Consider the following 24,951-nt stretch of genomic DNA (forward strand, 5'->3'; position numbering starts at 1 on the left):
TTTTTTTTTTGTTTTTTCTTTGAAATTTTATTAATAACGCTACTTCTTATATCCATATGAATTTATAGCTGCAAACATACAAAAATAGAAACATTCATTATTATTATTATTAATTTATTTTAATTTATTAATTTAATTGGTATAATTTTGTAGAATTAATAGACATACATTAGATAATTAAAAAAAAAATAATAATAAAATAAAGAAAACAGAAAAGAGAAACAACATGAAATTAGGGGTTTACGTAATAAAATTGAAATTAGATTGAAATTATATTTGTCTTGTGTAATATTCATCTTTGTTAAATTCTCCTCTTCTTTTTTTTCTTCTTTTTTAACGAATAAAATTACGTCACATTAGTTTGAACAATAGTTTTCTATTTATAAACTCATCTTGTAATAACGTAAAGTAAGTATTAGATTGTCAAGCATGAAATTTGTAATGAGTCATATTGTCAACTTTGTTTTTCTATAAATTTTCTATCTAATGACGTAATATATTTGTGATTATCGGTTTCATGAGAAACCTTTGATATTTATATATCAATTCATATGAAGCAACAATACCAAATTAATCAATTATCATCATTATTATTGAATTATTTAGTCAAATAATATTTCGTCAAACTTCAATACGAATGATTTATCTTGTTATTTAACGAAACACATTAAATTACTATTAATTTGTAATTGTAAAATAATGAAAAATCATAATTGTACTCACCTTCGAACTCTTTGTCACACATCAATAAAAGTTGTAACCATTCACTTCCCTTAACTACAGGAATCTGTAGAGTGCCACCATAACATTCAGGTAAACATTTTGGTGTTACATATTGATGTAGAGATTTACGATCACTGCCATGAAAGATTATCTAAAATACAAAAAAAAAAATAAAAAAATAAAAAATTACAAAAATAAGAACAATTTTATTAGCAATAAATTTCATTTTGACCATTGGCAAATAAATAATTGAAATAATAATAAAATATTAATGATTCAACGTAAGTTGAATAATAAAGGAAAGTGAATATTTTCAAATAATCGTTACGCCATTAATACGGTAATGAAGTTGAATATAGTATATATTACGAGTTATAATATATTTTTTGAAGTAAGTATCAAATAAATTTTATATATACGTGAATTCTTATCATTTGTCAGAGACTTCACGATTATTTTCTTTTTTTTTTTCACGTAACGTGAAATTCCTCGAACAACGTGTTAAATAATAAAATAATAATAAAATGCAAGAATTTAAGAATTCAATTTACTTTGATGGGTCATTAAATTGTTGTCTTAATTGCTATCGATTTCTTCTTTAGCAGAATTGTTTTTTTTTTTTTTTTTTTTTTTTTTCAATTTTTACGACTGTGTTATCAAGAATAATTTGTAGAAGAAAAAATTTTCTCAATATTTACAAATATTGCACATATCCTTACGATTTTTTTTATTTATTTGTAAATTATTTAGCAGAAATTACAAAAACAAAAAAAAAAAACAATAAAGACACATATTATAGGAAAAAAATCGTTGTCAGTAGATTAACACTTTAATGGCCGTTCACACAACATGTGTGTGATAGCTGGAACAACCGTTATTTACATATAACTTTTGATATATTTAAAATTAAATTTGTTGTTGTTGGTTTCTTTTGATCTATGTCAGTTTATTCGTGAATTGAATGAAGTTTTTGAAAAAAAATAAACAGATTTTTCAAAAATATTACCGGTCCTCTAGCAGCTACGTTTGACCGGGTACACGTGCGGCCATTAAAATGTTAATAACACTCCATTTTGTAACAATATATAAATATATTACTTACTCTGCTTTTTAATTTTTCTCTGAGGAAAGGCTTAAAGAGTGCAAATACCATATTGAAAATATATGGTTGATTAATAATATGCAAATTTTTAATTCTCAATGGTACAGCGTCTTGGAGTAAATCGACTAATCTTTTTGCAAATGGTGGAGTAAATTGCCACGTCTGTGGAAGTGAAAGACCGTCCATATCGAAAATAACAATTGCACCGGCAACTTGTGTTGTTGGTTCTAACATGGCCGCTTCTAAATATAGTACACAACCCTTATAGATCTCGTCGAGACTGCACTGATTGTGTTTCCATTTCTTTCCAAGTTGGATGATTAATATTCGTCTGTTGTGTTGATCTCGAGTTGGTAATACTGTCAATATGTTTTGTTGAAAAATATTCGTTTCTTTGCTGGGTTTTAAATCATCGTATATAGAACTGTGTTTTATTTTAAATTTGTAATAATTTTTCACCAGTTCAGCAGCAGATTCAGGATAATATTTACAAGGCCTAAGGAATCTAATTAACCAGGCGTCATTTTCCAAAGGACACTTTAAATCAGTTTCAGCTGGAAAAAAACAAGAAAAGATCGTAAATATATAAATTTATATTTTTATTATTTTTTATTAAGAAAACGAATGTTAAAGAACACCACTGGTATGTATGACCATCTGATAGAAAAGGTCATTTTTGCGAAGTTTTTTGTAAAGAAAACTACTTCATGAAATGTGTTAATTATTTAAACCAATTAACTGTAGAACTTCGTTTTAAAAGTGTGCATCCTTGTGCGTCGTTCAAATCGACCAATGACGATTATGTTCGTTAAACAAAGACTAAATATCGCTGGGGTGTCTTATACAAGAAAATACTTCAAACAATCATTCAAATCGATTTATATACCTTTCAATAATTCTCTTAATCGTTCCATGGATTCCTTCTGAAGTTCTGGTGTCTCTCTAAGTTCCTTTTTAGCGACTTCTTGCATTTCGGGACTTAGTGGTCCTAATTCAAATTCTAAAGTAAAATCTCCCAGTTTAATGAACGGGAGTTCCTTCACAGTTGTAAGCATCATGTCGTCTAAAAAAAAAAAAAAGAAAAAAAAAGAAATAATTCAAAATCTTAAAGAAACTTTAGTCAAGAATTATTGTACTTAAGATAAGTAACATATATTATATATATATATATTAATTTTTTTTTATTTTATAATCGGATAAACTACTTAAAAACTTAACTAACAGTATTAAGGATGCAAAAATTACAATACGAATAAATTTCATTATATTATCAAGAAATTATCCTCTGATTCATGACTCCGAGGGAAATGAAATAACAATGATAACAGGGATACTCAGAAAATGCAAAACATTTCTTTGATTATTTATATATTTATATTCTAAATATAAACATAATTCTATCTCAGGTTAAATGTCGTTACATTACCACAAATAATAAATCAAGAAAATGGAAAATTTCGTCAGATAATATAAGTGTAAATAAGTGTAAAGTTGTTGATGAATAAAAAAAAAAACAACTCTTAAAAGCAATTAAATGGAAAATATAATCGAAGTAGATGTTAAGAAAAAAAACACACAGACACACACACACACACACTATATAAGATTAACATAATAACAAATGAAATATTAGTATTGAAGAATCAAGGTTGCTAACTTTATACGACTAATAGTTACAGTAATCAAACTTTTTTTGCTTAGTCACTGTTATTTAAGACAAAAAAAAAAAAAAGAAAAAAAAAAAGTCTGGCGGAAAACGTAATATGTTAATCATTATTTTATTTCTATTGAACGAAGAAATACAATGTCAAAAGATAAGACCATTTTAATTTTAGCAAATTCTAAAAGCCTTATATAATTGAAGGCCAAAGACTAGTACTTTTTTAAAGATGTAAAATATGACAAAGTAAAGAAAGAAGAAAGACAAATTGTAGGCTTAAAAGTTGAACAAATATATATATATATTATATATACGTCATTAAATTGCAAATAAATATTTAATGAATTTAAATATAGTTGATGAATATAGTTCTTCTTCCATATATATATTATACAATTAATAATATATTATGTATTATACAATTATATATTGTTATATATTGTAATATTGTTATATTATGTATTATACAATTAATAATATATTATGTATTATACAATTAATAATATATATGTATTATACAATTAATAATATATTATATATTATAATATTATAAAATAGTATATATATTATTATATAATTAATAATATATTATATATAATATTATAAAATAGTATATATATTATTATATAATTAATAATATATTATATATTATATATTATATATTATATATTAAATATAATTTATATTTAAATTATATGTATTAACTTTACTATTAACTATTATATAATATATTAATTATATATATATATATATATAAAGAAAACCATATTTCTTATATAGTGTTTTTTTTTCAATTTAGTATTTATATATAACACTAGATTTCACAGTTAATGACATCGATAGAACAATAGGAAATAGGAAAAATGAAAAGTTTAATAACGAAATATAGGTTTATCTGAGAGAAATGAAGAAAAAATTCTAAAAAATGACTATAAATGTTGTTTCTTGTTTTGTTACAGATGAATGAATCATTAATAAAAGATCTCATTTTGTTCTATAGAAACTGTAAGTTAAATTGAGTTAAATTAAGAACAGTTTTGTCTTTATTTCGAAAGTTAACTCATTAAAGGTTCAAGAATTATTATTATTATTATTATTATTAGTTGGCGTTAGGAAATAGAAAGTTCATTGCCGCAAATACCAAATCCCGTCATTGTTTTCGTCCCAAAGCGCTATTCAAGGTTATTACGAAACTAAAAAATATTTAAATATATAGATATATACGTCAGAACGTTAATTAATCAAAGAAGATACTAAAATTTTGTATTTATTAGTTCATTAAAAAGAAAAAAAAGAAAAAAAAGAAAGCCATTACGAAAGTTAACTTTGTCATAATCAGATGAATAAGATACCGAATACATTTGAATAAATTACATCTCTTTTTTTCTTTTTTTTTCTACGCTGTATTCAAGGTTAACTTCTTTTAAGCACATTTTTGGACAAGTCTTTGCTTTCTACAGTAATGTTAAGCAAGGCCTATGAAAGTAAGCAAAACTGTGCGTGAATTGCATGAAAATATACATTTAAGTAGTGAAAGGGAAATGTCGGTCAAGAAGACATTATCATTGTTTTCTTTTGTTAACCCCTTTGACCTACGTGATATCTAAGAATTTCGTGTGCCATAAGAAAGAAGAAAATCGGTTAGGCGCCCTGTGTCATTCAAGTGTTTCTATCTGCTTGTTTAAAACACCATATCCTTTACTACGAGTCTGACTCGTGGTGTTCGCTTATTGCACAAATTTTTTACCACGAGTCAGACACGTGGTAATAGATCAAGGAGTTAACGGATATGAACGATAAAAATAAAAAAATTATGCCTGTAAAATTAATACAAAAAAAAAGAAACTTTTGGAATTACCTAATATTTATTTATATATATATAATTTAATTATATATAATTTATATATATATATATATATATATATATATATATATATATATATAATTATAATTATAATTTAAATTATATAAATTAAAAATATATATATATATAATATATTATTATAAAATATATGTATATAATATTATATATATTTTTTTTATTTAGATTTATATAATATTTTTATATTATTTAATAGATTATTATATTCAATAGATTTATATATATATTATTTATATTTATATTTATATATAAATATAAATAATTATATTTTTAATAAATAATATATATTTATATTTATATATATATTATTTTTGTTGATTTTTTCAAATTTGAATAACATTAAAAATAAATTTACTTTGAACGAAAGACTTTTATAATTGATCAATCGATTTCATAATAATAATTTATAAAATGATGTGTTGAAATTATTAAAAAAATATTACATTCAAATTTGAAATATAGAAATAAAAGAAAGAAAAAAGAGTTTAATGTAATTTTTACTTACACAAATAGTTTACATTCTGATATTAAAGAGATCAAGAGAAAATTGACTGATACCATGCTCGTGCAATTCTCACGTGGCATATAACGGTTATTGTATATGTATTGGTGTGCACAAACATTGACAGGAAAGGAAAAAGAGGAGGAGTTAAAACAACGATAATAATACTACCAAGTAAGCGTTATAACCAACCAGTTTATGTTTGTTAGTGCTCGATTATTTTAGTAGTTTCATTATATTCAATAATTCTATTCAATTGAATCTACGAAATCATGATTATTAATGTTAATGTTGCATTAAATTGACAAAAATTAATTTAAATAATATAAATATTTCAGAACACACACACACACACACACACACACACACACACAAAGGTAATATTAAATGAAAAATTTTAAAATGAAATTTTATAATATATTTCGAAATAAAAAACTATATGGAAAATAAATATGAACAAAATTTAATTGCAATATTTTTTTTTTTATCATTGTAATAAAAGTTATAATAATGTATATGTATATATTAATATTATTATATCTGAAATAAAAATTAGTTGCTTATTTGACTAAATATTATATATGTACAACAACTAACTCTTTAATTATATTATAACTTTTATTATATACATTATATATTTAATTAAAATATATATATATATATATATTAATATTATTTTATCTAAAAAATAAAAATTAGAATATAATTAAAATTAGTTGTTTATTTGACTAAATATTATATGTTTACTTACTTCCTTCTATTACAGCCATATTGTTGAATAAAACACTTGAATAATTTATAATATGAAATTCTGAATTTTTTTTTTTTTATATATATATATATAAATATTATATACAAAATTAAAATGAAACACTTAGTTTACCGACGAAGAGTTAACGTCCTTATTCTTTCAAAAAGTTAACAGAAATGAAGAGGATACTGGTTAGCAGTTCCACTCTTATATGTACGAAGATTGCCGAACATGTCCGATTCTTTTCCGACCGAACCTGTATAAGCGGACATTCCAGGAAAGTTTTCTTTTAATCATTATGATTTTGCAGACAACCAATGTGTGTATATATATATATATATATATATATATATATATATATATATATATGTGTGTGTGTCTGTGTGTGTATATATATAATAATTAAGTAAAACAAAATGTCATGATTATAAATATAACCTTTTTGACATTTGTAATTTTTTTCACCAACTAATGAACTAATAATAAAAAAGGTAACTTGAAATAGATAGAAAAAGAAAAAAAAAGAAAATAAAAAAAAACAAAGAGAAAGACAAAGTTTGAAATTAAAACATTATATTCTAAATAAACGAACAAATTTTATATTATAATGTCCTATTATAGAATAATTATACATTAAGGTATAGTTCATTAATGTAACGTAACGTTTTAATCGATCGAATGATTATATTCTGACGATTTTTGAAAGTTTTACGTAAAAGAATATCTTTATTTAGAAATATATTCTCCCTACCGTTAAATATTAACGTAATAGTACGTATACACTGTTTAAACAATTGATAAGTATAATTATCCCAGTAATATCAATTTTTTCCGAAATATTAAAACATAATTTGATGGAAACAATATTCAAATGACACTTCATTTTGATATAATTATTATTTTTTTTAAGTAATACTTTCACACTCACCGGTTGCTCAATCTTGTTCTGTTTATAATATGATAAATCAGCTAAATGTTAATTCGATGATAAACAAATTATTCAATCGAATAACATAATATCGACGATTTATGAACAATATTAAATATCACGTACTAATAAATGATTAAGAAACATTTCAATCGGTTCTTTTATATAAACTGAGATCAGTCATCGTTTTATGCTTGGACTCTGAGCTCCCAACTTTTTTTCATTCGATATAATCGTACAATAAATAATTTTTTGTTTATTTCTACCTACATATGTGAATAAGTTAATAATGTCAAGTGCATTGATAATTATATAGCTTTCATTAAAAAGAAAACAAATATATATATATATATATATATATATATTATAAAATAATAATATAAATATAATATATTATAAAATAATAATAAAAATATAATATATTATAAAATAATAATAAAAATATAATATATTATTTATTATATATATTAATATATAATATATTATTATATTAATATATTATACTTTATAATTATATATAATAATAATATATTAATATATTATAGTATATATTATAATATTATATATTATAATAATATAATAATTATATATATTATATATACGTTATATATAATATATTATATATTATAATATATATTAATATATAATATTATATATTAATATATTATAGTATATATTATAATATTATATATTATAATAATATAATAATTATATATATTATATATACGTTATATATAATATATTATATATTATAATATATATTAATATATAATATTATATATTATAATAATATAATAATATTATAATATTATAATATATATATATAATTAATATTATATTATATATTATATATTAAATATATATATATATATATTAGTATTATTATATGTATAATTATAGGTTGATTTTTTTAATTTATTTATTTTATAAACAATTAAATATATATATTATCTTTTCATTTAATTTCATTTCTTTTTTATGTTGGATTTTTTTCTCTTGTTTATTCAATTATGCAAACAAAAGTATAAATATCAAGGATATTTTAACAGATAACAAGAATTTATTTTAATATACTAGTTGACATTCTTCGAATGAATTTATTTGCTTCGAATAATCTGATGTATCGTAATAAGTTCTCAGGAAAAACCGCTTGATCGTGTCACAATCGTACAGGTAAAAATAAAAGATTTAAAAGTGTTGAAAAACGACTATGGTAGCAATCATAGCACAGGAAAAAAAGAAAAAAAACAATCAAATCCATTTGTATGTTTTGTTAGTAGCATTTAAACTAGGTACTTTAAACTTCTTACTAATTTGGCAAACAATATTGTATGAACGTGCGTTTACTTTTGATGTATCCTTAACATCAAAATTTCATATCATTTTGTACGACAATATTTTTGAACAAAAAAAAAAAATAGAAAAGAAAGAGTAGTACACGTATGAAAAAAATAATTAACATATGTTTATATAAAAAGATAATTATATCATTTTATTTTATAGTATATTTAACTAGAGGTATATTCATTTTCTGGTATTGAGAAATCTTTTGTCCTTTTTGCAAAGCTAATCAAAAATGTATTCATAAAGATACACAATATAATATTTAATAAATATAATATAAAATATATATATATATATATATATATATATATATATATATATAAAATAAATATAATATATATATATAGTATATAATAAATATAAAATAAAATATTATATAAAATAAAATATAATATAATATAATAAATATAATATAAAATAAAATATAATATAATATAATATAATATAATATAAAATATAAAATAAATATAATATATATATATAGTATATAATAAATATAAAATAAAATATTATATAAAATAAATATATAATATATGTTATATAATAAATATAATATAAAATAAAATATAATATAATATAAAATATAAAATATTATATATATGTATATAATATATAATAAATATAAAATAAATATATAATATATGTTATATAATAAATATAATATAAAATAAAATATAATATACAATAAAATATAATATAATATAAATAATATAATTTAATATAAAATATATATATATATATATATAGAAAAAATAATTGGGGTTTGAATAATGATTAGGATGAAAAGATTTTTTTTTCTTTAAATTATGTAATAGTAACAACAATTTACATTGAACGCGTTTATAGAATTTATTCACGTTGATAATTATGCTTGAATATCCAATGTATATAATTTATAAGAAGTAAGAATATATAAAAAAAAATATATATATATACGATAAAAGAATGCTTAATATTTTTAGACAAAAATAAAATTTTTTTCTTGACTAGAATATATAATTATTAGTTAGATTATATTCTTCGTTCAAAGTTATTAGATTACATTATAATTTGTACATAAAAAATATCATGATCAATAATTTGTAGTTACATGTATTATGTATACATATTTCAAATAGGATTTATTTTTTGTTGGAAATAAGAAAAAAAAATCCATGAAGAATCAAAACTTATCATTTACAAATGAATGTACATTGTATCATAAATTGACTTTGTTTTTTATTAACATAAAATAAAAAAGATTACTGACGTAAATTCAAATGCAATATTCTTTTATGGAAATAAAAAAAAAGCTTACTATAAAAAATGAACATCATTCTATCCGATAAAATTAATATTCTAATGACGACAATAATCTTCTAATCTTCTATTGGATAATCTCACAAGTTTTTTTTAATTCTTCTTCAATAAGTTTTACAGGGTAAACAATTGTTTTTTTTTTTTATATCATTTTATTGAATATAATAAATATGATTTATTCTATAGAATTATAGAATAGAATGTATAGCATATAATATAGTAAAATAATATTATAAATTATTATATATATATATATATATATATATATATATATATATATATATATATTATAGTATCTATAATTTAACATATTATAAATATAATATAATAATATATAATATACTATATATAATATATTATATAATAAATATAATATATAATATAATAAAATATACTCTATATATTATATATTATTTATAATATAATATAAATATAATATATATTTATATATAATATAATAATATATAATATACTATATATATAATATAATAATATATAATATACTATATATATAATATAATAATATATAATATATTATATATATATACATTATACTAAATATATATATTTTATATATATATATAAACATACTAATTGTAAGTAACATTAGGGACGATCTAATATACGTCAACTTTAAAAGAATACGTGATTAGAATAAACACAGCCTTTTTGATACCAACGATGATGCAAGATTGGACAATTCCATTAACGTTTGTCTTTGGTAAGAAAGTAAAAGTTGTTCTTCCTGTATTGCACTTAGAATTTGTCGTTAGTTCCTTAGTTACATGTACAAACACGAACGCACTTATTTTTTTTTTCTCCCCCTTTTTTTTCCTTTCTTTCTTTCTTCCACTAACGCAACACTTATTTACTCATTTACTTATGTGTGCATGCACGTGTCTTTATATACGGTAATAGTGTCGTGTTTATTTAAAGACCAGTCATACTTCCGAGTTTAGATAAATCGGGGCCAGGGAAGGGAGGGTGGGAGGTAGGGAGGAAGGGAGGGAGGGGATGGGGGAGAGAGTAACTCTAATATTGCTGAAAATTTCTCTTTCTATAACTTGATGATTTGTTATTTGATTTTATTTGATTTAATTTGATTTGATTTTATTTGATTTGATTTGATTTTTGTTTTCGTTTATGGCATAAACGAATTGTTTCGTTTATGGCACATTTAACGAGATTTCACTTAAAAAAAAATGCAATAACATTTTACAAAATTTTCGATTACCTTGAACCATTTATGTTTTATCTTAAGAAGAAAAAAAAAAAAGAAAAAAAAGGAAAAGAAAAAAAAAGAAAACATTTTATTTATTAGCCATGAACAAAGAAAGCAGAAAGAAATCTTCACATATACGAGAAACGAAATACATACGTATAAACGTGATCACCTTGAACTCATCGTTTTTACTATATCCTTTTATTATTCTCGTTTATTTATTTTTTTCTTTTTCGTACAAAATAATGAAAAAACACGTCCACTCAAAGACTTGATTATAATTAATCGTGAAATGATATTTGTTCTAACTGTTTTTGATGGGTTAACTTCGTTTTGACATTTTAATGAGATAATAATAAAAAAAAGTTTTTTTTTAACATGCTTATAATGCAAATGAACAAATTTGTTTTCGGCAAGAGCAATCATAGCATATATATAGTATATATATAAGTTATTATAAGTTATATATTATATATCACGTTATAATAATATATATAATATATTATTATATAATTATATATATATATATATATATATATATATATATATATATATCTTATATATATCTTATATAATTATATATATTATATAATATATATAATTATAATATATATTATAATATTATAATATAAAAATATATAATATAATATATATTAAAATATTATAATAATTATATATATTATATATACGTTATATATAATATATAATAATATAATATATATATATATATACGTTAATATAATATAAATTGTAATATAATATATATATATATATATATATATATATATATATATATATATATATATATATATATATATATATATATAAATTGTAATATATATATATGTATACGCGACGTGTTTAGAAAGTAAACTACTCGTAGAGGAAAGCTCACACATGTTATTGGCAACATAGCAACACCATAAAATTACAATCATTGATAACGAGTGAAGATTTACTTTTAGGTGTCTGGTTAACCGGTATTTATCTCTTTTCCCCTTTTTTTACTTTCTTTAACCTCCCCCCCCCCCCCCGCTCCCGCCCATTTTAATGAATTTTTTCTGTTTCACTTTCTTGATGATGGTAGAAAGCAAATTATTAGACTTAATGTTTGTAATTCTTAAAAGAAAAATATTGTCGAGTTTCCTCCTCCTATTTATGTTAGTGAACTCTCGAACTCGTGTTAGGTGAGGCAATTGTTCTAGACACACCGCATGCGGTCTTACAGCTTTCTCGTGTGCGGAATTACAAACGCGGAAGAAGGTTGAAAGTGCTGGTTACTTTAGGTACAGTGATATCAGGGATTTTATCGACAGTATTTCCAAGAACGTTGACACACGAGCTTCGAAGATTTTCTTTTCATCCAGATGAATATTTCTTGCGACATTTTAAACGGTGAGTGTATTTGTTTCATTGGAATTAAATTATTAAATCGAATAAATGCAAAATAAAATCGTCAAATCAAAACATTTTGACAAATGTAAACACGTGAAATATAATCACGATCAATCGTACTTTAATATAAATATTGAATATTATTATATTAAATAAAATTATGATTAAAATATCAATTGAAATATATCATTATATAAAATGATTTCCAATGTAATTCAATTCTTCCATTTTTTTCTCTCTACAGAGTCAATGTTAAAATAATTGAACAATATTTTATTATAAGTCATAATAAATAAGTTCTCTTTTATATATATACTGACAGAAAATATATCGAATGTTGAAATAACTCATAATTATCGATACCATCTTACTGGTTTCATCTCGAAGAATTCGATTTTGTTTACTACAAATCTTCGTAAACCGGTTGTATAAAAATAACTTCAAGTTGGGTGATAATTTTTTTTTTTTTGGCTGATGTTTCATTTTTGTAAAATCGAAAATATTATAATAGCAAATTTAATCAAAAGTTTCTTTTACTACATAAGTCCCAATATGTTTTTGATAACAACAACAACAACAAAAAAATGCGTTTTTATTTTTGTCAATTTCACCTTTACGTTAATCGTTGATTACATTTCTATATTTATTTATATAATAAATAATATAATAATATTCATTAATTAATATTTTATCAAAAAAAAATCTCTATTTTCTTTTTATCATTTGTTAATCATAATCTTTTGGTTAATTTTTTATTTCTTTTTTTAATTAATCGTTTATTAATTATTGTATCTGTTTCATCATGTAATTATATCAGATATATGCATTATGCATTATTAAAAATATGTTTATCACTAGATTTTTAATTTATATAAATAGTAAATATATTTAATATATTTATATTTAATTATATATTATAGTATATATATATATATATATATAATATAATTTTTTGTATTATATAATATAAAAACTTTTTATTTAACTTAAAAAAAAAAAGTTAAATAATTATTATATATATTTAATTTATCTAATATAATATATTATATTAATATTTTTTATTGTAATAATTTTTAATTAAAATTTTAATAATTATAATAATTAATATATAATTTTAATAATTAAATTTAAATATATATATAATATATAATTTTTTTTGATGATGTTTCATTTTTGTAAAATCGAAAATTATAATAACAAATTTAATCAGAAGTTTCTTTTACATAAGTCCCAATATGTTTTTGATAACAACAAAAATAAAACAATATAAATATATATATATATATATATATATATATATATATATATATATATATATATATATGGCATATGTATATATAATATATGATAAGTATAATATTATATTCTGTATTAATACGAATGCAATGAATCATGACCTTCGGATGACTTTATAATTATAATTATATTCACTGCTACCGAATGACTTTACAAAGAACTAACTTGGTGTTAATTGCCATAATTAAGCATAGACATGAGTTAGAAATAAATGTAATAGCCTATTTTTTATGTCTTTTGCGTAACGAATAGATTTAATATCATAGTTAACATATCAAATGAGATAAGGAAAAAAAGATGATGGTTTTTTTTATATCTACACTTCAATGCTTAAAAGAAGTAAAGGATACATATGAGTCCATAGTGCATTATTACGAATTTGATAAAAAAAACTTTAAAAAAAGAATATATATATATATATATATATACATATGAATCATACGTAAATCAGCATTAATATTTTTTCTTCGTTTATTTCTTTTTCTATCCTTGTCTGTTATTTTTTGTTTCATTAGCATTTACCATTGTCTTTCCTCGGTCTAAAGATCAATTCTTGGTTTAAATAAATCAAATGATGAAACTACTTTTTATTAAACGTCTCTTGCAATCTTATTGCATTGATTATAAATTCATAAACAACCATAAATTAGATACGTATTAATTTATTAATGCCTATTATAAATATAATTTCTTCCATTTTATTTAATGAAAGAAGAAGTAGAAGAAGAATAAGGAATATTTCGATTCTTATAAAAGTATATTTAAAAATATGAAAAAATATTTTCATCATACGTGCCATTTATAATTCTAATTAAATTCAATAAGAAATATAGTATCTTCATTTGATTACAGCGTGATGCAAGAACAGAATAGAAATAAAAAAAAAAAAGAAAAAAGGATAAAAACGTATAACACCGGAAGATGCAATTTTTTTTTTTTTCAAATGACCCACAAACGAATATAATTTCATGACTTCGCGAACAAATCTTGGCATATATCATTAACGATAATAACAGAGAGTAAAAAAGGAAAAAATAGAAGTAAAAGAAACAACAACAAAAGAATTGAGATGTGTTATCTCGAAAGTTATATTGTTCGTGATGTAATTAGAAAATTTCTAGTAACTTAGTTTTAACCGCTTTCGAAAAGAAATGTTGGGGAACGAATGCAGGATGTATTTTAAGGTAATCGAAGAAGCATGTCGGTTATATTCTGCAAGTATTACCGCACATTTTACCCACTATTACAGTTGTCAGTGAAAGCACAAAGCCATAGTAGATTCAACAGGATGACCCTGACCATATTTCGCAAGAGACACGCATAACCCCCCTCTCTTGTCTTGTCTTCTCTTTCTCTTTCTCTTTCTCTGTCTGTTCGTATTTTCCGTCAGTCAACATTACAGATCATCGTGTGTAAAGAAAATACTTATTTTCATCGTAATATTTTGTCGCCGTTGTGTTTGAATTCATATTGTTTAAATAATAAAAACAAATAGGGTGCGGTGTGAAGTTAGCTTAAACATTGCAAATATGTCGACATAGGAATAAAAGAGAAGGAGGTTAGTTGGTATCGTGCGAGAACACGATACACGAAGATAAACGTGAAACGTGAAGTATTATATCGACGGTGAATGTGTCAGCGTCACATAGTGCGGGTGCTTGCATTTAAGAATATAATATCTAACGTTTTAAACAATTATTGAATGCAAACGTTATTTTAAAAAGAAATCAATCAATCAATCAATCAATCAATTAAAAATGATGAACTCCCTTAACGATCAAAATTTCATTCCGGTACAGGATACAACTAAGAAAAATCTTAAAGAAGAAGAAAAAGAAGAAGAAGAAGAAGTTGAAGAAAATGGTGTTTATCATTTATGTAATCAACGTTTGAACGATAGGAAGGACGAAGAAAGATTGGTGTGCATTCATGAGAGAGAAGATTCTAAGGCTGCCAAAATGCCGGAACTCAAGGACGAGCTAATCGAGCTTAACGACGAGATCGTTAACCTCGATCTCGACGAACCACCCCCAGAAGTTATGGAGTATGCTAGAAGAGAAATTGGTGAAACGGATGAAGTCAAATGTCAAACATTGCAAGAATTACGCGACATGATTTATGGTAATTAATTTTCAATTTTAATATCATTTAATAATTTCATTGTTTAATCATTTTATTTGAAAGTGTATTATTTCATCATTTTTAATTCAATAAGTACATATCATTATTTTCCGTTTTCATTCGTAATATTATACATTTGAACAATCTTATGTATGATTCAACTATCATTTGAATAATATTAACAAGCAAGATACGTTTGACCTTCGTCGCACTGATAATTAATTCTCGGACGTTTTGAGATATTCATAAAAAGTGAATAAATAAAATTATTTAATGTGATATCTAAACGTGTATAATAAATGTGTATATTCTAAAACGATATTATTTATCTCTTGGTAACAATTTGACATTTGAAATTTGTATTATGACGTTTCATTCACGAAGATTACATATTTAATATTATAAATTTGAAAAGTGATGTTTAGAAGAGTTATTATAGATAACAGATATTAAATAAATGTGTCGGAAACGAATGAAACGATAATTTTATGAGAAAACTGTTGTTTAATAGCTCTTTAATGGGAATAAAGTTATTCAAATAAAATTTGAAATGAATCGAAATTACAGGCAAATTTTCTTCAAAAATTTTAATCGTTTAGTAAGAATAATAATGACAACTTTCGTTACTTGTTATCACTTTATCGATGACCGAAGATTCAATCAATTTTCATTATTCTCATTTGAATGAAATTCGAAACAGGTAAATTCTAAGATTTATTTTATTGTTTAAATTAATAAATCATTTTTCCTCGATCTTTGATTAGAACAAGGTGAATGCATACCGCTGAGAATGGATGATGAGTATCTGATAAGATTTCTTCGTGCGAGAAATTTCAACGTCAATAGTGCTCATCGACTGGTGAGTCGTTCAATATTTTTTTTTTTTTTTATATTTGTTTGGTATAATATTAATGATTTTTACTTGAATGACGAAAGACCGAATAAAGTAATTACGTCAAATTAATATTTGAATTATTTTATCTATCGATAAATCTAACATTTTATATTTCACTAATTTTCACGAATTTTTAGATAATAGATTTAAAAAAGAAATAAATTTTAATATATAAATATAAATCAATAAATAAATATTATAAATATTATATTTTTAAAATATATATAATATATATTATATAATATATAAATTATATAAAATAAATTAAAATAAATTAAATATAAATAACTGTTTTATCTATCGATAAATCTAACATTTTAATTTAATTAATTTTAATGAACTTTTAGATAATAAATATAAATAAAGAAATAAATATTATAAAAAAAAATTATATTTTTAAAATATATAAAATTATATATATATTATGTAATAAATTATATAATAAATTAAATAAATTAAATATATAATAAAATAAATTAAATATAAATAATTAAATACTAAAATAAATTAACTCTGCCCTTTTTTTTTCCATCTATCTTGTTCTTTCTCTTTCTCTTTCTCTTTCTCTTTCTCTTTCTCTTTCTCTTTCTCTTTCTCTTTCTCTTTCTCTTTCCCTTTTCTACGGAGTTTTCCAGATTAAATGTGGTAAAAGGAAACATTCACCAGTGATCGTAGTTGAGCAACGATGCCAAGGCAAACCTATTGCTAGAAAAGATCGATGGCCTAAAGTTACATGTTTTTTGTCGTTTTAATGCAAGAAAAAAAAAAAAAAAAAACCTAGTAATCTTAACGTTAGCCAAGAACGTTATAAACGAAATTTGCACTAAATCGATATTGCACGTTATTACGTGTTTATAGTTTCACAAAGAATTCTAGTTACATGTCAATCGATAACATCACGGGAAATAGAAAACGTGCATAAAAAATTAGTTAGAAAATGTTAGATTTTTGTATTAAAACAAACACGATCATCATTTTGAATACCTATAGTCTATAATATAATTATTTAGAACATTTCTAAAGATAATAACGTTTAACCTTGTTATTTGTTAATTACTGATTAAAACGTGATAAAATGCAAAATTTTTTTTTCTGTTTTACATAGGCACGAATGTGCGTAAAACTTTTTAAGGTCTTTTTCTTTGTCAATTAACACGATTTGTAATATCAAACAATTATCTCATATAATCTTTTTGATAGATAGTGAATTACTACAACTTTAAGGAAGAACATCCAGAGATACATCAGGATATTTGTCCCACCGAGATGTGCCATATCGGTGACGACGATGTAATAACTGTGCCGGCTTACAGAACTGAATGTGGTAGACGGATGCTGATTTATCGCATGGGTAATTGGGACCCTCGAAAGTACCCTGTCGAGGAGATTTTCAAGGCCACTGTTATTGTACTAGAGCTGGGCATTCTCGAGCCAAGAGCTCAGATTTTAGGTGGCATCGTAGTTTTCGATCTCAAGGGTATCACTATGTCCCACGTTTGGACAGTAACACCGCAGGTCTGACTTTTATTTCATCTCATTCATTATTTGTCGTTCTTTTTTACGTATTAAGTTGATTTTTACAGATTGCAAATATGATCATGGCTTTAATGGTAACGTCTTTTCCAATAAAAACTCATTCCATTCATATACTTCATCAATCTTGGATATTCGACGCAATATATGCAGTTTTCAAGCCACTATTGAATTCTCGCATGAAGGACAGAATTTTTTTTCACGGAGACGACATGCTAAGCTTTCATAAACACATTACACCTAATTATTTGCCCAAGATGTACGGTGGTACTCGTGAAGAATTGGCTTATTACAAATGGATTGAATCTTTGATCAAAGTACCGAAGATTGTTAAAGAGATGGAACAACTGGGATACGTAGTACCCGATGATTTTCAAATACCGAAAAGATGAAAATTTAATATTCAAATATTCTCTAACATTACTGTAGTATCATTATTCTCATTGAATTATTTTCTTTATTATCATATTATAATCATTGTACCATTATTCAATTTACGAATTAATTGTACAATAATATTTGTCATTAAAATAATTTTACATGAATTTTACACTACCATTGTGTATTCTTTTGAATATTTTTTATTTCATAATGAAAAGGTATGTGGGCCAATTCGTTGAATTATAAGTTTTATTCATATATATATATATATATATATATATTATTATGCATATCTTAATTAACGATATATCGATAAGGTTAGAAGAAAATTTGATAAATATTGTCGAACTTGTATATACCTGATTACTCAAACATACGTTCCCATTATCCATTATTTCCTTTTACCAAGGAAGAAAAGGGAATATAAAAACAAAGAATCTAGTGACCCGGTAGAAAAGAACCAAAGAAGAGAATTACACCGACTTGGAGAGAAAAAAAATATTTAGACAAAAGCGAGTATACATATGTAAGAACATAGGTATACACACGATCGAGAGAAAACGATAAGAGGATTTCGCAAGTGGAGGTAAATAGGTCATTTGGCAAGTACGCCAGATAACCGCTAAATTCGAGTTACCGATTAGCATCTAATCGCAATACACGTGTACATATATACGTGTACATATTTTTATTGTATATCAAAATTCATTCGATATATCTTGATATTCATTTATTTCTAATTCTGTTTAATAAAATGTAAATAAATAATCATCCGCTAGTTTATGACGGTTGAGTATCTCAACACTTATATCAATTATGAATCATTTGACAGCTAAGCAAAAATGACATGATTCAAATATTTGGTTTTAAGAATGCAACGAATTCATTTCTACACCTAATAATCAACACAAGTGATTTTCAAATAATCATTAACCTAGGACAATTTATTGATCTCTTTCTCTCTCTCTGTCTTTCTTTCTTTTTCTGTTTCTGATCCATAATCGGAAAAAACAAAAAAATAAAATTACAAATAAGAAAATAATTGTCGTATTATAAGATAAAAAAAAAACTAGATAATATTTTGTATAGATTTTCTGTATAAGATATAATTCAGTTGTCGTTTAAAATGTTGTTGTTTTTTTTTTTTTTTTTTTTTTCTTATAGTTAGGTTTGTAGGTAGAATAGGTAGGGCAGAAAGAGGTGCAGGTAGGACTCGACGTCGACTGCTGGGTTTTGTGGTGGTTGATATCGACCCGAATCGCGAGGGTCGGAGCTGTCAGGGGTTCGCATGGCGCACGCCTAGACTCGGTGCTTGGAAAGAGGTGGTGGTAAGAGAGGGTGCGCAGAATGATAAAGAAAGAGAAAGAGAGAGAGAGAGAGAGAGAGAGTGAGAGTGTTAGTGCGAGGGTGAGAGAAAGTTTGCACCCGTGGAGAGAAGAGAAGAGAAGAGAAGCGCCGAGGAGAAAAGACAGGAACGATAGTAGCAACCTGGACAGTCCCCCGCGCGCGCGGGTGCAGGTGCACGTCGAAAAGGAGGCCGGCCTGGTGCCGTATGTGTGTGTCTGTGGGTGCATGATAATTCAGCGTGTATGTTCCTTGATTTTTTCGTCAATCGGTGCGTGAGTAATTAATCATAAAGGATTCAAGAAAATAACTGTCAAGAAGATAGGGTTTTAAGGATTGTCAAGACAGAAAAGTTAGAAGATTCGAATCGAATGAACGAGTGAGAGAAATAGAAGGAGGAGCCAAAACCAGAAAGAGAGAGAGAGAGAGAGAGAGAGAGTAAGACTTGACCTCGCCCACCCTAAATCCAAGTGAGCTTGCGAAACGAGTTCCCAAGAAATACAGCTCGATGAGAAACAACGAGAAGAAATTTCTAACTTACAATAACAACGTATGACGATTACAGTAGTCGATGAGGTTATTTTGTTTGTGAAATTGTAAAGTAAAAAGGGTGGGAAATAAGAAAAAAAAAGAAAAAAAAAGAGAAAAAAATGCGGTGCGTGTGATAACGTATACGATTCTCGGCGCCATGTCCCAGAGATTGGAGACTACGAACGAGGAGTCTTACCTGAACTCCGGCAGGCCGTCGAATTTGTTAAGAACCAGCTTCAGTAACGTTAAACTTGAACGACTTTATCGTGCCTCTTCCCTTCAACAAAGACGCGGTGGCCTTCAGTGCTTCCTCTTATCAGCTGTCCTTTACGGGACTTATACGGTAGCCTCGCCTGAACCGGAACTACCAGCTCGAGGGCTCACCGCTGTCTTCATAGGTCTGAACCTGGGCTTATTGGCATGGGCGGAACACGGAACACGGGCCAGAGACGGCTTGTGGGCCGCCGTTCCCCACGTGGCATGGTGGCTTTCTACGGGACAGTTGCTCGCTCAGCTGTTTCTCAAATCGAGCGAGGTCACGCCCAGGGATGGACTAGGATGGCTCCTGCTCTTCCTTTATCTCCTATTCGCTACTCTACCCCTTAGATTATCCTTCTGCTTCTTATTAGCGATTGCTACGGCTGCAGCTTATATGGTCACCGTTTTTAGACTCTCCAAAGTGCCGATCCTATCGGCCATCGACGTTCTGGTAGGTCCCTTATTAATTGCACATTCAGAGATACTCAATTATTTTATTATATTTATCAACAATTCAAACGAAGATAGTGACAAAGTAAACAGAGCTATGACGTGCGTGTGTAAAACAACTGTTGCTGCTTTGACTTTGCTAATTTCTCGCCCTCCTAAACTAGATTAACGTCTTATCTTTCGATCGATCTCTTGTCCTCTTTGATAACGCCCCTTGTATGAAAATATTTGGGAAGATCACGTTTATGAGCTAGCTCGAATAAACGCTTGCTTTGTTTACGTGCTACTCTGATCGGTGCTTTTACTCGAACTAATTTATACGTGATTGTACTTCGTTCATCGATCTAATCGCGAGTAGGGAGCTACGCGTAAAGTTCGACGATGGAGAAATAAAAATGTTATTATCTTACAGAGAGTTTATTCTGTGGAAAAAAAAAAAGAAAAAAAAAAGAAAAAAAAAGAAAAAGAAAAGTTTTACAAATTATTTCAAGGACGATAATGAAACTTTAACTCACGTCGAGCAAAAGAGTTCAGTCAAAAGATAGAAAAATGATTGAGACAAAATTAGAGAACGTTCTTTTGAACGTTCTTCCAATCATATTTCATGCAACGAAATCAGATCAAGATGTAATAGCATATGATAGTCATCGCGTTCGTTTACCCTAAAAATTTGTACGTCCGACGGATGGACATAGGTGCATCAAAGAAGGATCGACTCTTAAAGTTACAAACTTGTTGTTCGTGGACACGAAAGCGAAAGCTTCGGCATATACACGTGTGCACATGTGGTGTTGTCGTTAGTGACACTCGAGTAGAGTTCGGTCAATGGTAGTTTAAAATAGAGAGATAGAGCTCGCGCGCGGGACAGAGACGGACATATACGTGACATCGTGCAACGATGCGGCACCGTCGCCTTTCCATGCACGACATCCGATCGTTTTTCAATGAGAACGACTAGTAGTCTTCATTGACGAGATTCTGGACCGTTGGAAAGAATGGAACGCTGATTAAACCAGCCCGTTAAACGTGTCAATGTTTACTAACTCTTACAAATCGTTTTTCGATCCTACACGTGAAAGCTTCTTTCTTTTTTTTTTTTTTTTTTCCCCTATGGAAAATATGTCGACACGATCTTCGATACTCTCTCGTGAGGCTAAAAAAAAAAATAAAAATATCGAGAAAAACACTTGCCTTCTCATTAACGTTATTATACATATTAACCCTTCGGTGCACGACATTTTGCGGTTCGTATCTTTCCGGATGAGAAAGCTCATCGACAAAGCGTGCATCGAAGGGTTACCCTTTTTGCTAATCGGTTAATCCCCGCGTGATTGAAAGCTTGCAATCGTAAGAATTTAGCGTGAAAACATCCTATAGATCCTGACGGTGACACTCTCGGCCGGCGTCGCTATTTTGGGTGCTTCCAGCTACTCCCTGGCGGAGTTCCAGCAACGTCGAGCCTTTCTCGAGACAAGACAAAGTCTGGAAGTGCAGTTGGTAATCGAAGAACAGAGTGCCGAACAGGAAAGGCTACTTCTCAGTGTTTTGCCTGAACATGTGGCCGTCAAAATGCGACAGGATTTGGGTGCATGCATGGACACGCAGTTCAAGAAGATCTACATGTCGAGACACGAAAATGTTTCGATACTTTACGCTGATATCGTTGGTTTCACAGCAATATCATCTACCTACAGCGCTAGCGAACTGGTTAAGATACTCAACGAGCTTTTTGCACGATTCGATCAACTCAGCGAACGGTACTTACTTATTTTTCATGACAATTTAAGTAATCTATCTAAACTAACCTAATAAACTAGAACGATACAATTGACTAATCTTTCATTAGTTTTAAATTCTTCATTAGTATTCAAGTGTATTACCTAAAAAAAAAAAAAAGGTGTTTAACTTGTCTCTCATTTGTTCTACAACGTGAAACTCATTTCCTTTTCCGAAAGGATCGATCAGGAATTCTTAATGAGTATTTTTCAATATCCGAGCAAATTAATGCCTACCTTTTTTTCTCTGTATTTTCTCGAAATATTCTTCGAGGTGACGATAACGAGGTAACGACTACGACTACGACGACGACGACGACGACGAGAACTCGTCAAACGATCGATAAATGTTTCAGGATGTTAATCAATGTTCTCGTTAAATCTTCTTTATGATTTGTCATCGTATTTATTTACAGGTACGAACAGTTACGCATCAAAATTCTTGGCGACTGTTATTATTGCATAAGTGGTGCACCTATCGAGAGACCAGATCATGCAATACTTTGCGTTCACATGGGTCTTTCGATGGTCGAGGCTATAAAATATGTTCAGCAGACAACCAATAGTCCAGTTGACATGAGAGTTGGCATACATACAGGTGCTGTCCTGGCCGGTGTTCTTGGTCAACGACAATGGCAATTCGACGTTTACAGTAAAGACGTTGAATTGGCTAATAAAATGGAAAGCAGCGGAAGAGCCGGGTAAGATTTCATTTTGTTGTTGTTGTCTATTTTGATCGATGATTATGGTAATTACGTTAAACACTTGGAGATAAAGTCTATCCACACTTATACGCGATACTGGTTTGGATCATTAAACGTGACCGGCGCAGTTAGGGTACTTGAATCTCTGCACGTACTACCTAGGGAGCTATTCGTTTGAGCTTGAGTTCCTCTTAACCTAATTTATTTAGAGGCCCTTAAGTGAGGATAAACAGACAAGAGACGCGACGAAAAAAAGGATGAAAATCGTACACGTACCTATGCCCTTACTTTTTCTTCAAATCGTCCCTTTGATTCCTAACGCTAGACAAACAACCAAAATAGTCAGATCAATTTGGGTTTTTTTTTTTTCGTGTGTGTGCGTAATTACGGAGGTCGTTGATTATTTTTCTCAGAACGGGGTCAATTATAAATAGAAACACAAGGGGGATATGTGATTGAACGTAACGAATTTGTTATAATTAGAAAGACAATATGGGTGCGTTTATTTTAAGGAGAGTACACGTTTCCAACGTAACTTTGAGCTTTCTCAATGATGAATTTGAAATTGAGCCGGCGTTTGGTGAGAAAAGAGAGGAGGCACTTAAAAAGGCTGGAATCGTCACCTATTTTATAGTAAGAGCATTAAAACCTTTCAAACCGGCGATAACGAAAAGTCTTGCATCGTTGAACGACGAAACTTCTCGAAGGACAATGGACAATAATCAAGAGAGGAGAAGTAATAAAGAAGACTCAGAAGAGTTCAGGCAAAGATTGAGAAAGGAAATGGATAGCAAAGGTAAGTTTATATTGATTAATTAAACTAATTGATGAGTTTTCGATAATCGAATGACATCA

The 24,951-nt window shown here is 26.3% G+C and overlaps 3 protein-coding genes across 8 annotated transcripts in view; 2 read left to right on the forward strand and 1 right to left on the reverse strand.

Annotated features, from left to right (window-relative positions):
* LOC107065148 (alpha-tocopherol transfer protein-like) lies at positions 1-21,247 on the reverse strand. 4 transcript variants are annotated; one of them, XM_015318575.2, is made up of 6 exons: positions 7,549-7,705; positions 6,753-6,876; positions 2,712-2,888; positions 1,826-2,379; positions 724-874; positions 1-68 (listed from the first exon to the last, which is right to left on the reverse strand). In XM_015318575.2, exons 3-6 carry the CDS (start codon positions 2,881-2,883, stop codon positions 40-42), a joined length of 906 nt encoding a protein of 301 aa, XP_015174061.2. In that variant the 5' UTR covers positions 2,884-2,888; positions 6,753-6,876; positions 7,549-7,705; the 3' UTR covers positions 1-39. The 4 variants fall into 4 exon arrangements, with proteins under 4 accessions (XP_015174061.2, XP_089030341.1, XP_089030346.1 ...); XM_089174215.1 differs by having other exon boundaries at positions 6,621-6,876; XM_089174220.1 differs by lacking the exons at positions 6,753-6,876; positions 7,549-7,705 and adding an exon at positions 21,106-21,247.
* Positions 12,621-19,198, forward strand: LOC107065180 (alpha-tocopherol transfer protein). Of its 3 annotated transcripts, none has more exons than XM_089174206.1 (5): positions 12,621-12,808; positions 15,904-16,225; positions 16,990-17,084; positions 18,321-18,635; positions 18,704-19,198. In XM_089174206.1, the coding sequence occupies exons 2-5, from the start codon at positions 16,063-16,065 to the stop codon at positions 19,043-19,045; spliced, it is 915 nt and encodes a 304-aa protein (XP_089030332.1). In that variant the 5' UTR covers positions 12,621-12,808; positions 15,904-16,062; the 3' UTR covers positions 19,046-19,198. The 3 variants fall into 3 exon arrangements, with proteins under 3 accessions (XP_089030332.1, XP_089030329.1, XP_015174112.2); XM_089174203.1 differs by lacking the exon at positions 12,621-12,808 and adding an exon at positions 15,262-15,288; XM_015318626.2 differs by lacking the exon at positions 12,621-12,808 and having other exon boundaries at positions 15,477-16,225.
* The window catches only part of Ac3 (adenylate cyclase 3), an 8,750-nt gene continuing 4,226 nt past the window's right edge, over positions 20,428-24,951 (forward strand). Inside the window, exons 1-4 of the mRNA XM_015318601.2 lie at positions 20,428-21,618; positions 22,995-23,374; positions 23,809-24,093; positions 24,609-24,892. Coding sequence (XP_015174087.1) covers positions 21,067-21,618; positions 22,995-23,374; positions 23,809-24,093; positions 24,609-24,892 — 1,501 coding nt within the window. The 5' untranslated portion in view covers positions 20,428-21,066. The remainder of the gene's footprint in view (positions 21,619-22,994; positions 23,375-23,808; positions 24,094-24,608; positions 24,893-24,951) is intronic.

This window comes from Polistes dominula, unplaced genomic scaffold (assembly GCF_049000335.1).
Source record: "Polistes dominula isolate Pdom_NZ unplaced genomic scaffold, Pdom_raw_medaka contig_28, whole genome shotgun sequence".
NCBI lineage: Eukaryota > Metazoa > Arthropoda > Insecta > Hymenoptera > Vespidae > Polistes > Polistes dominula.

What these genes read in the sequence shown, in the direction of transcription:
- LOC107065148 (XM_089174215.1), bottom strand. An exon ending in ATTAAGAGAATTATTGAAAG is followed by an intron (nt 2,380 to 2,711) that starts GTATATAAATCG and finishes GTTTTTTTCCAG; the next exon opens with CTGAAACTGATTTAAAGTGT. An exon ending in GTGTGACAAAGAGTTCGAAG is followed by an intron (nt 69 to 723) that starts GTGAGTACAATT and finishes GTATGTTTGCAG; the next exon opens with CTATAAATTCATATGGATAT.
- LOC107065180 (XM_015318626.2), top strand. Translation starts at nt 15,862, where the DNA reads ATGATGAACTCCCTTAACGATCAAAATTTCATTCCGGTACAGGATACA. An exon ending in ATTACGCGACATGATTTATG is followed by an intron (nt 16,226 to 16,989) that starts GTAATTAATTTT and finishes ATCTTTGATTAG; the next exon opens with AACAAGGTGAATGCATACCG. An exon ending in TCAATAGTGCTCATCGACTG is followed by an intron (nt 17,085 to 18,320) that starts GTGAGTCGTTCA and finishes TCTTTTTGATAG; the next exon opens with ATAGTGAATTACTACAACTT.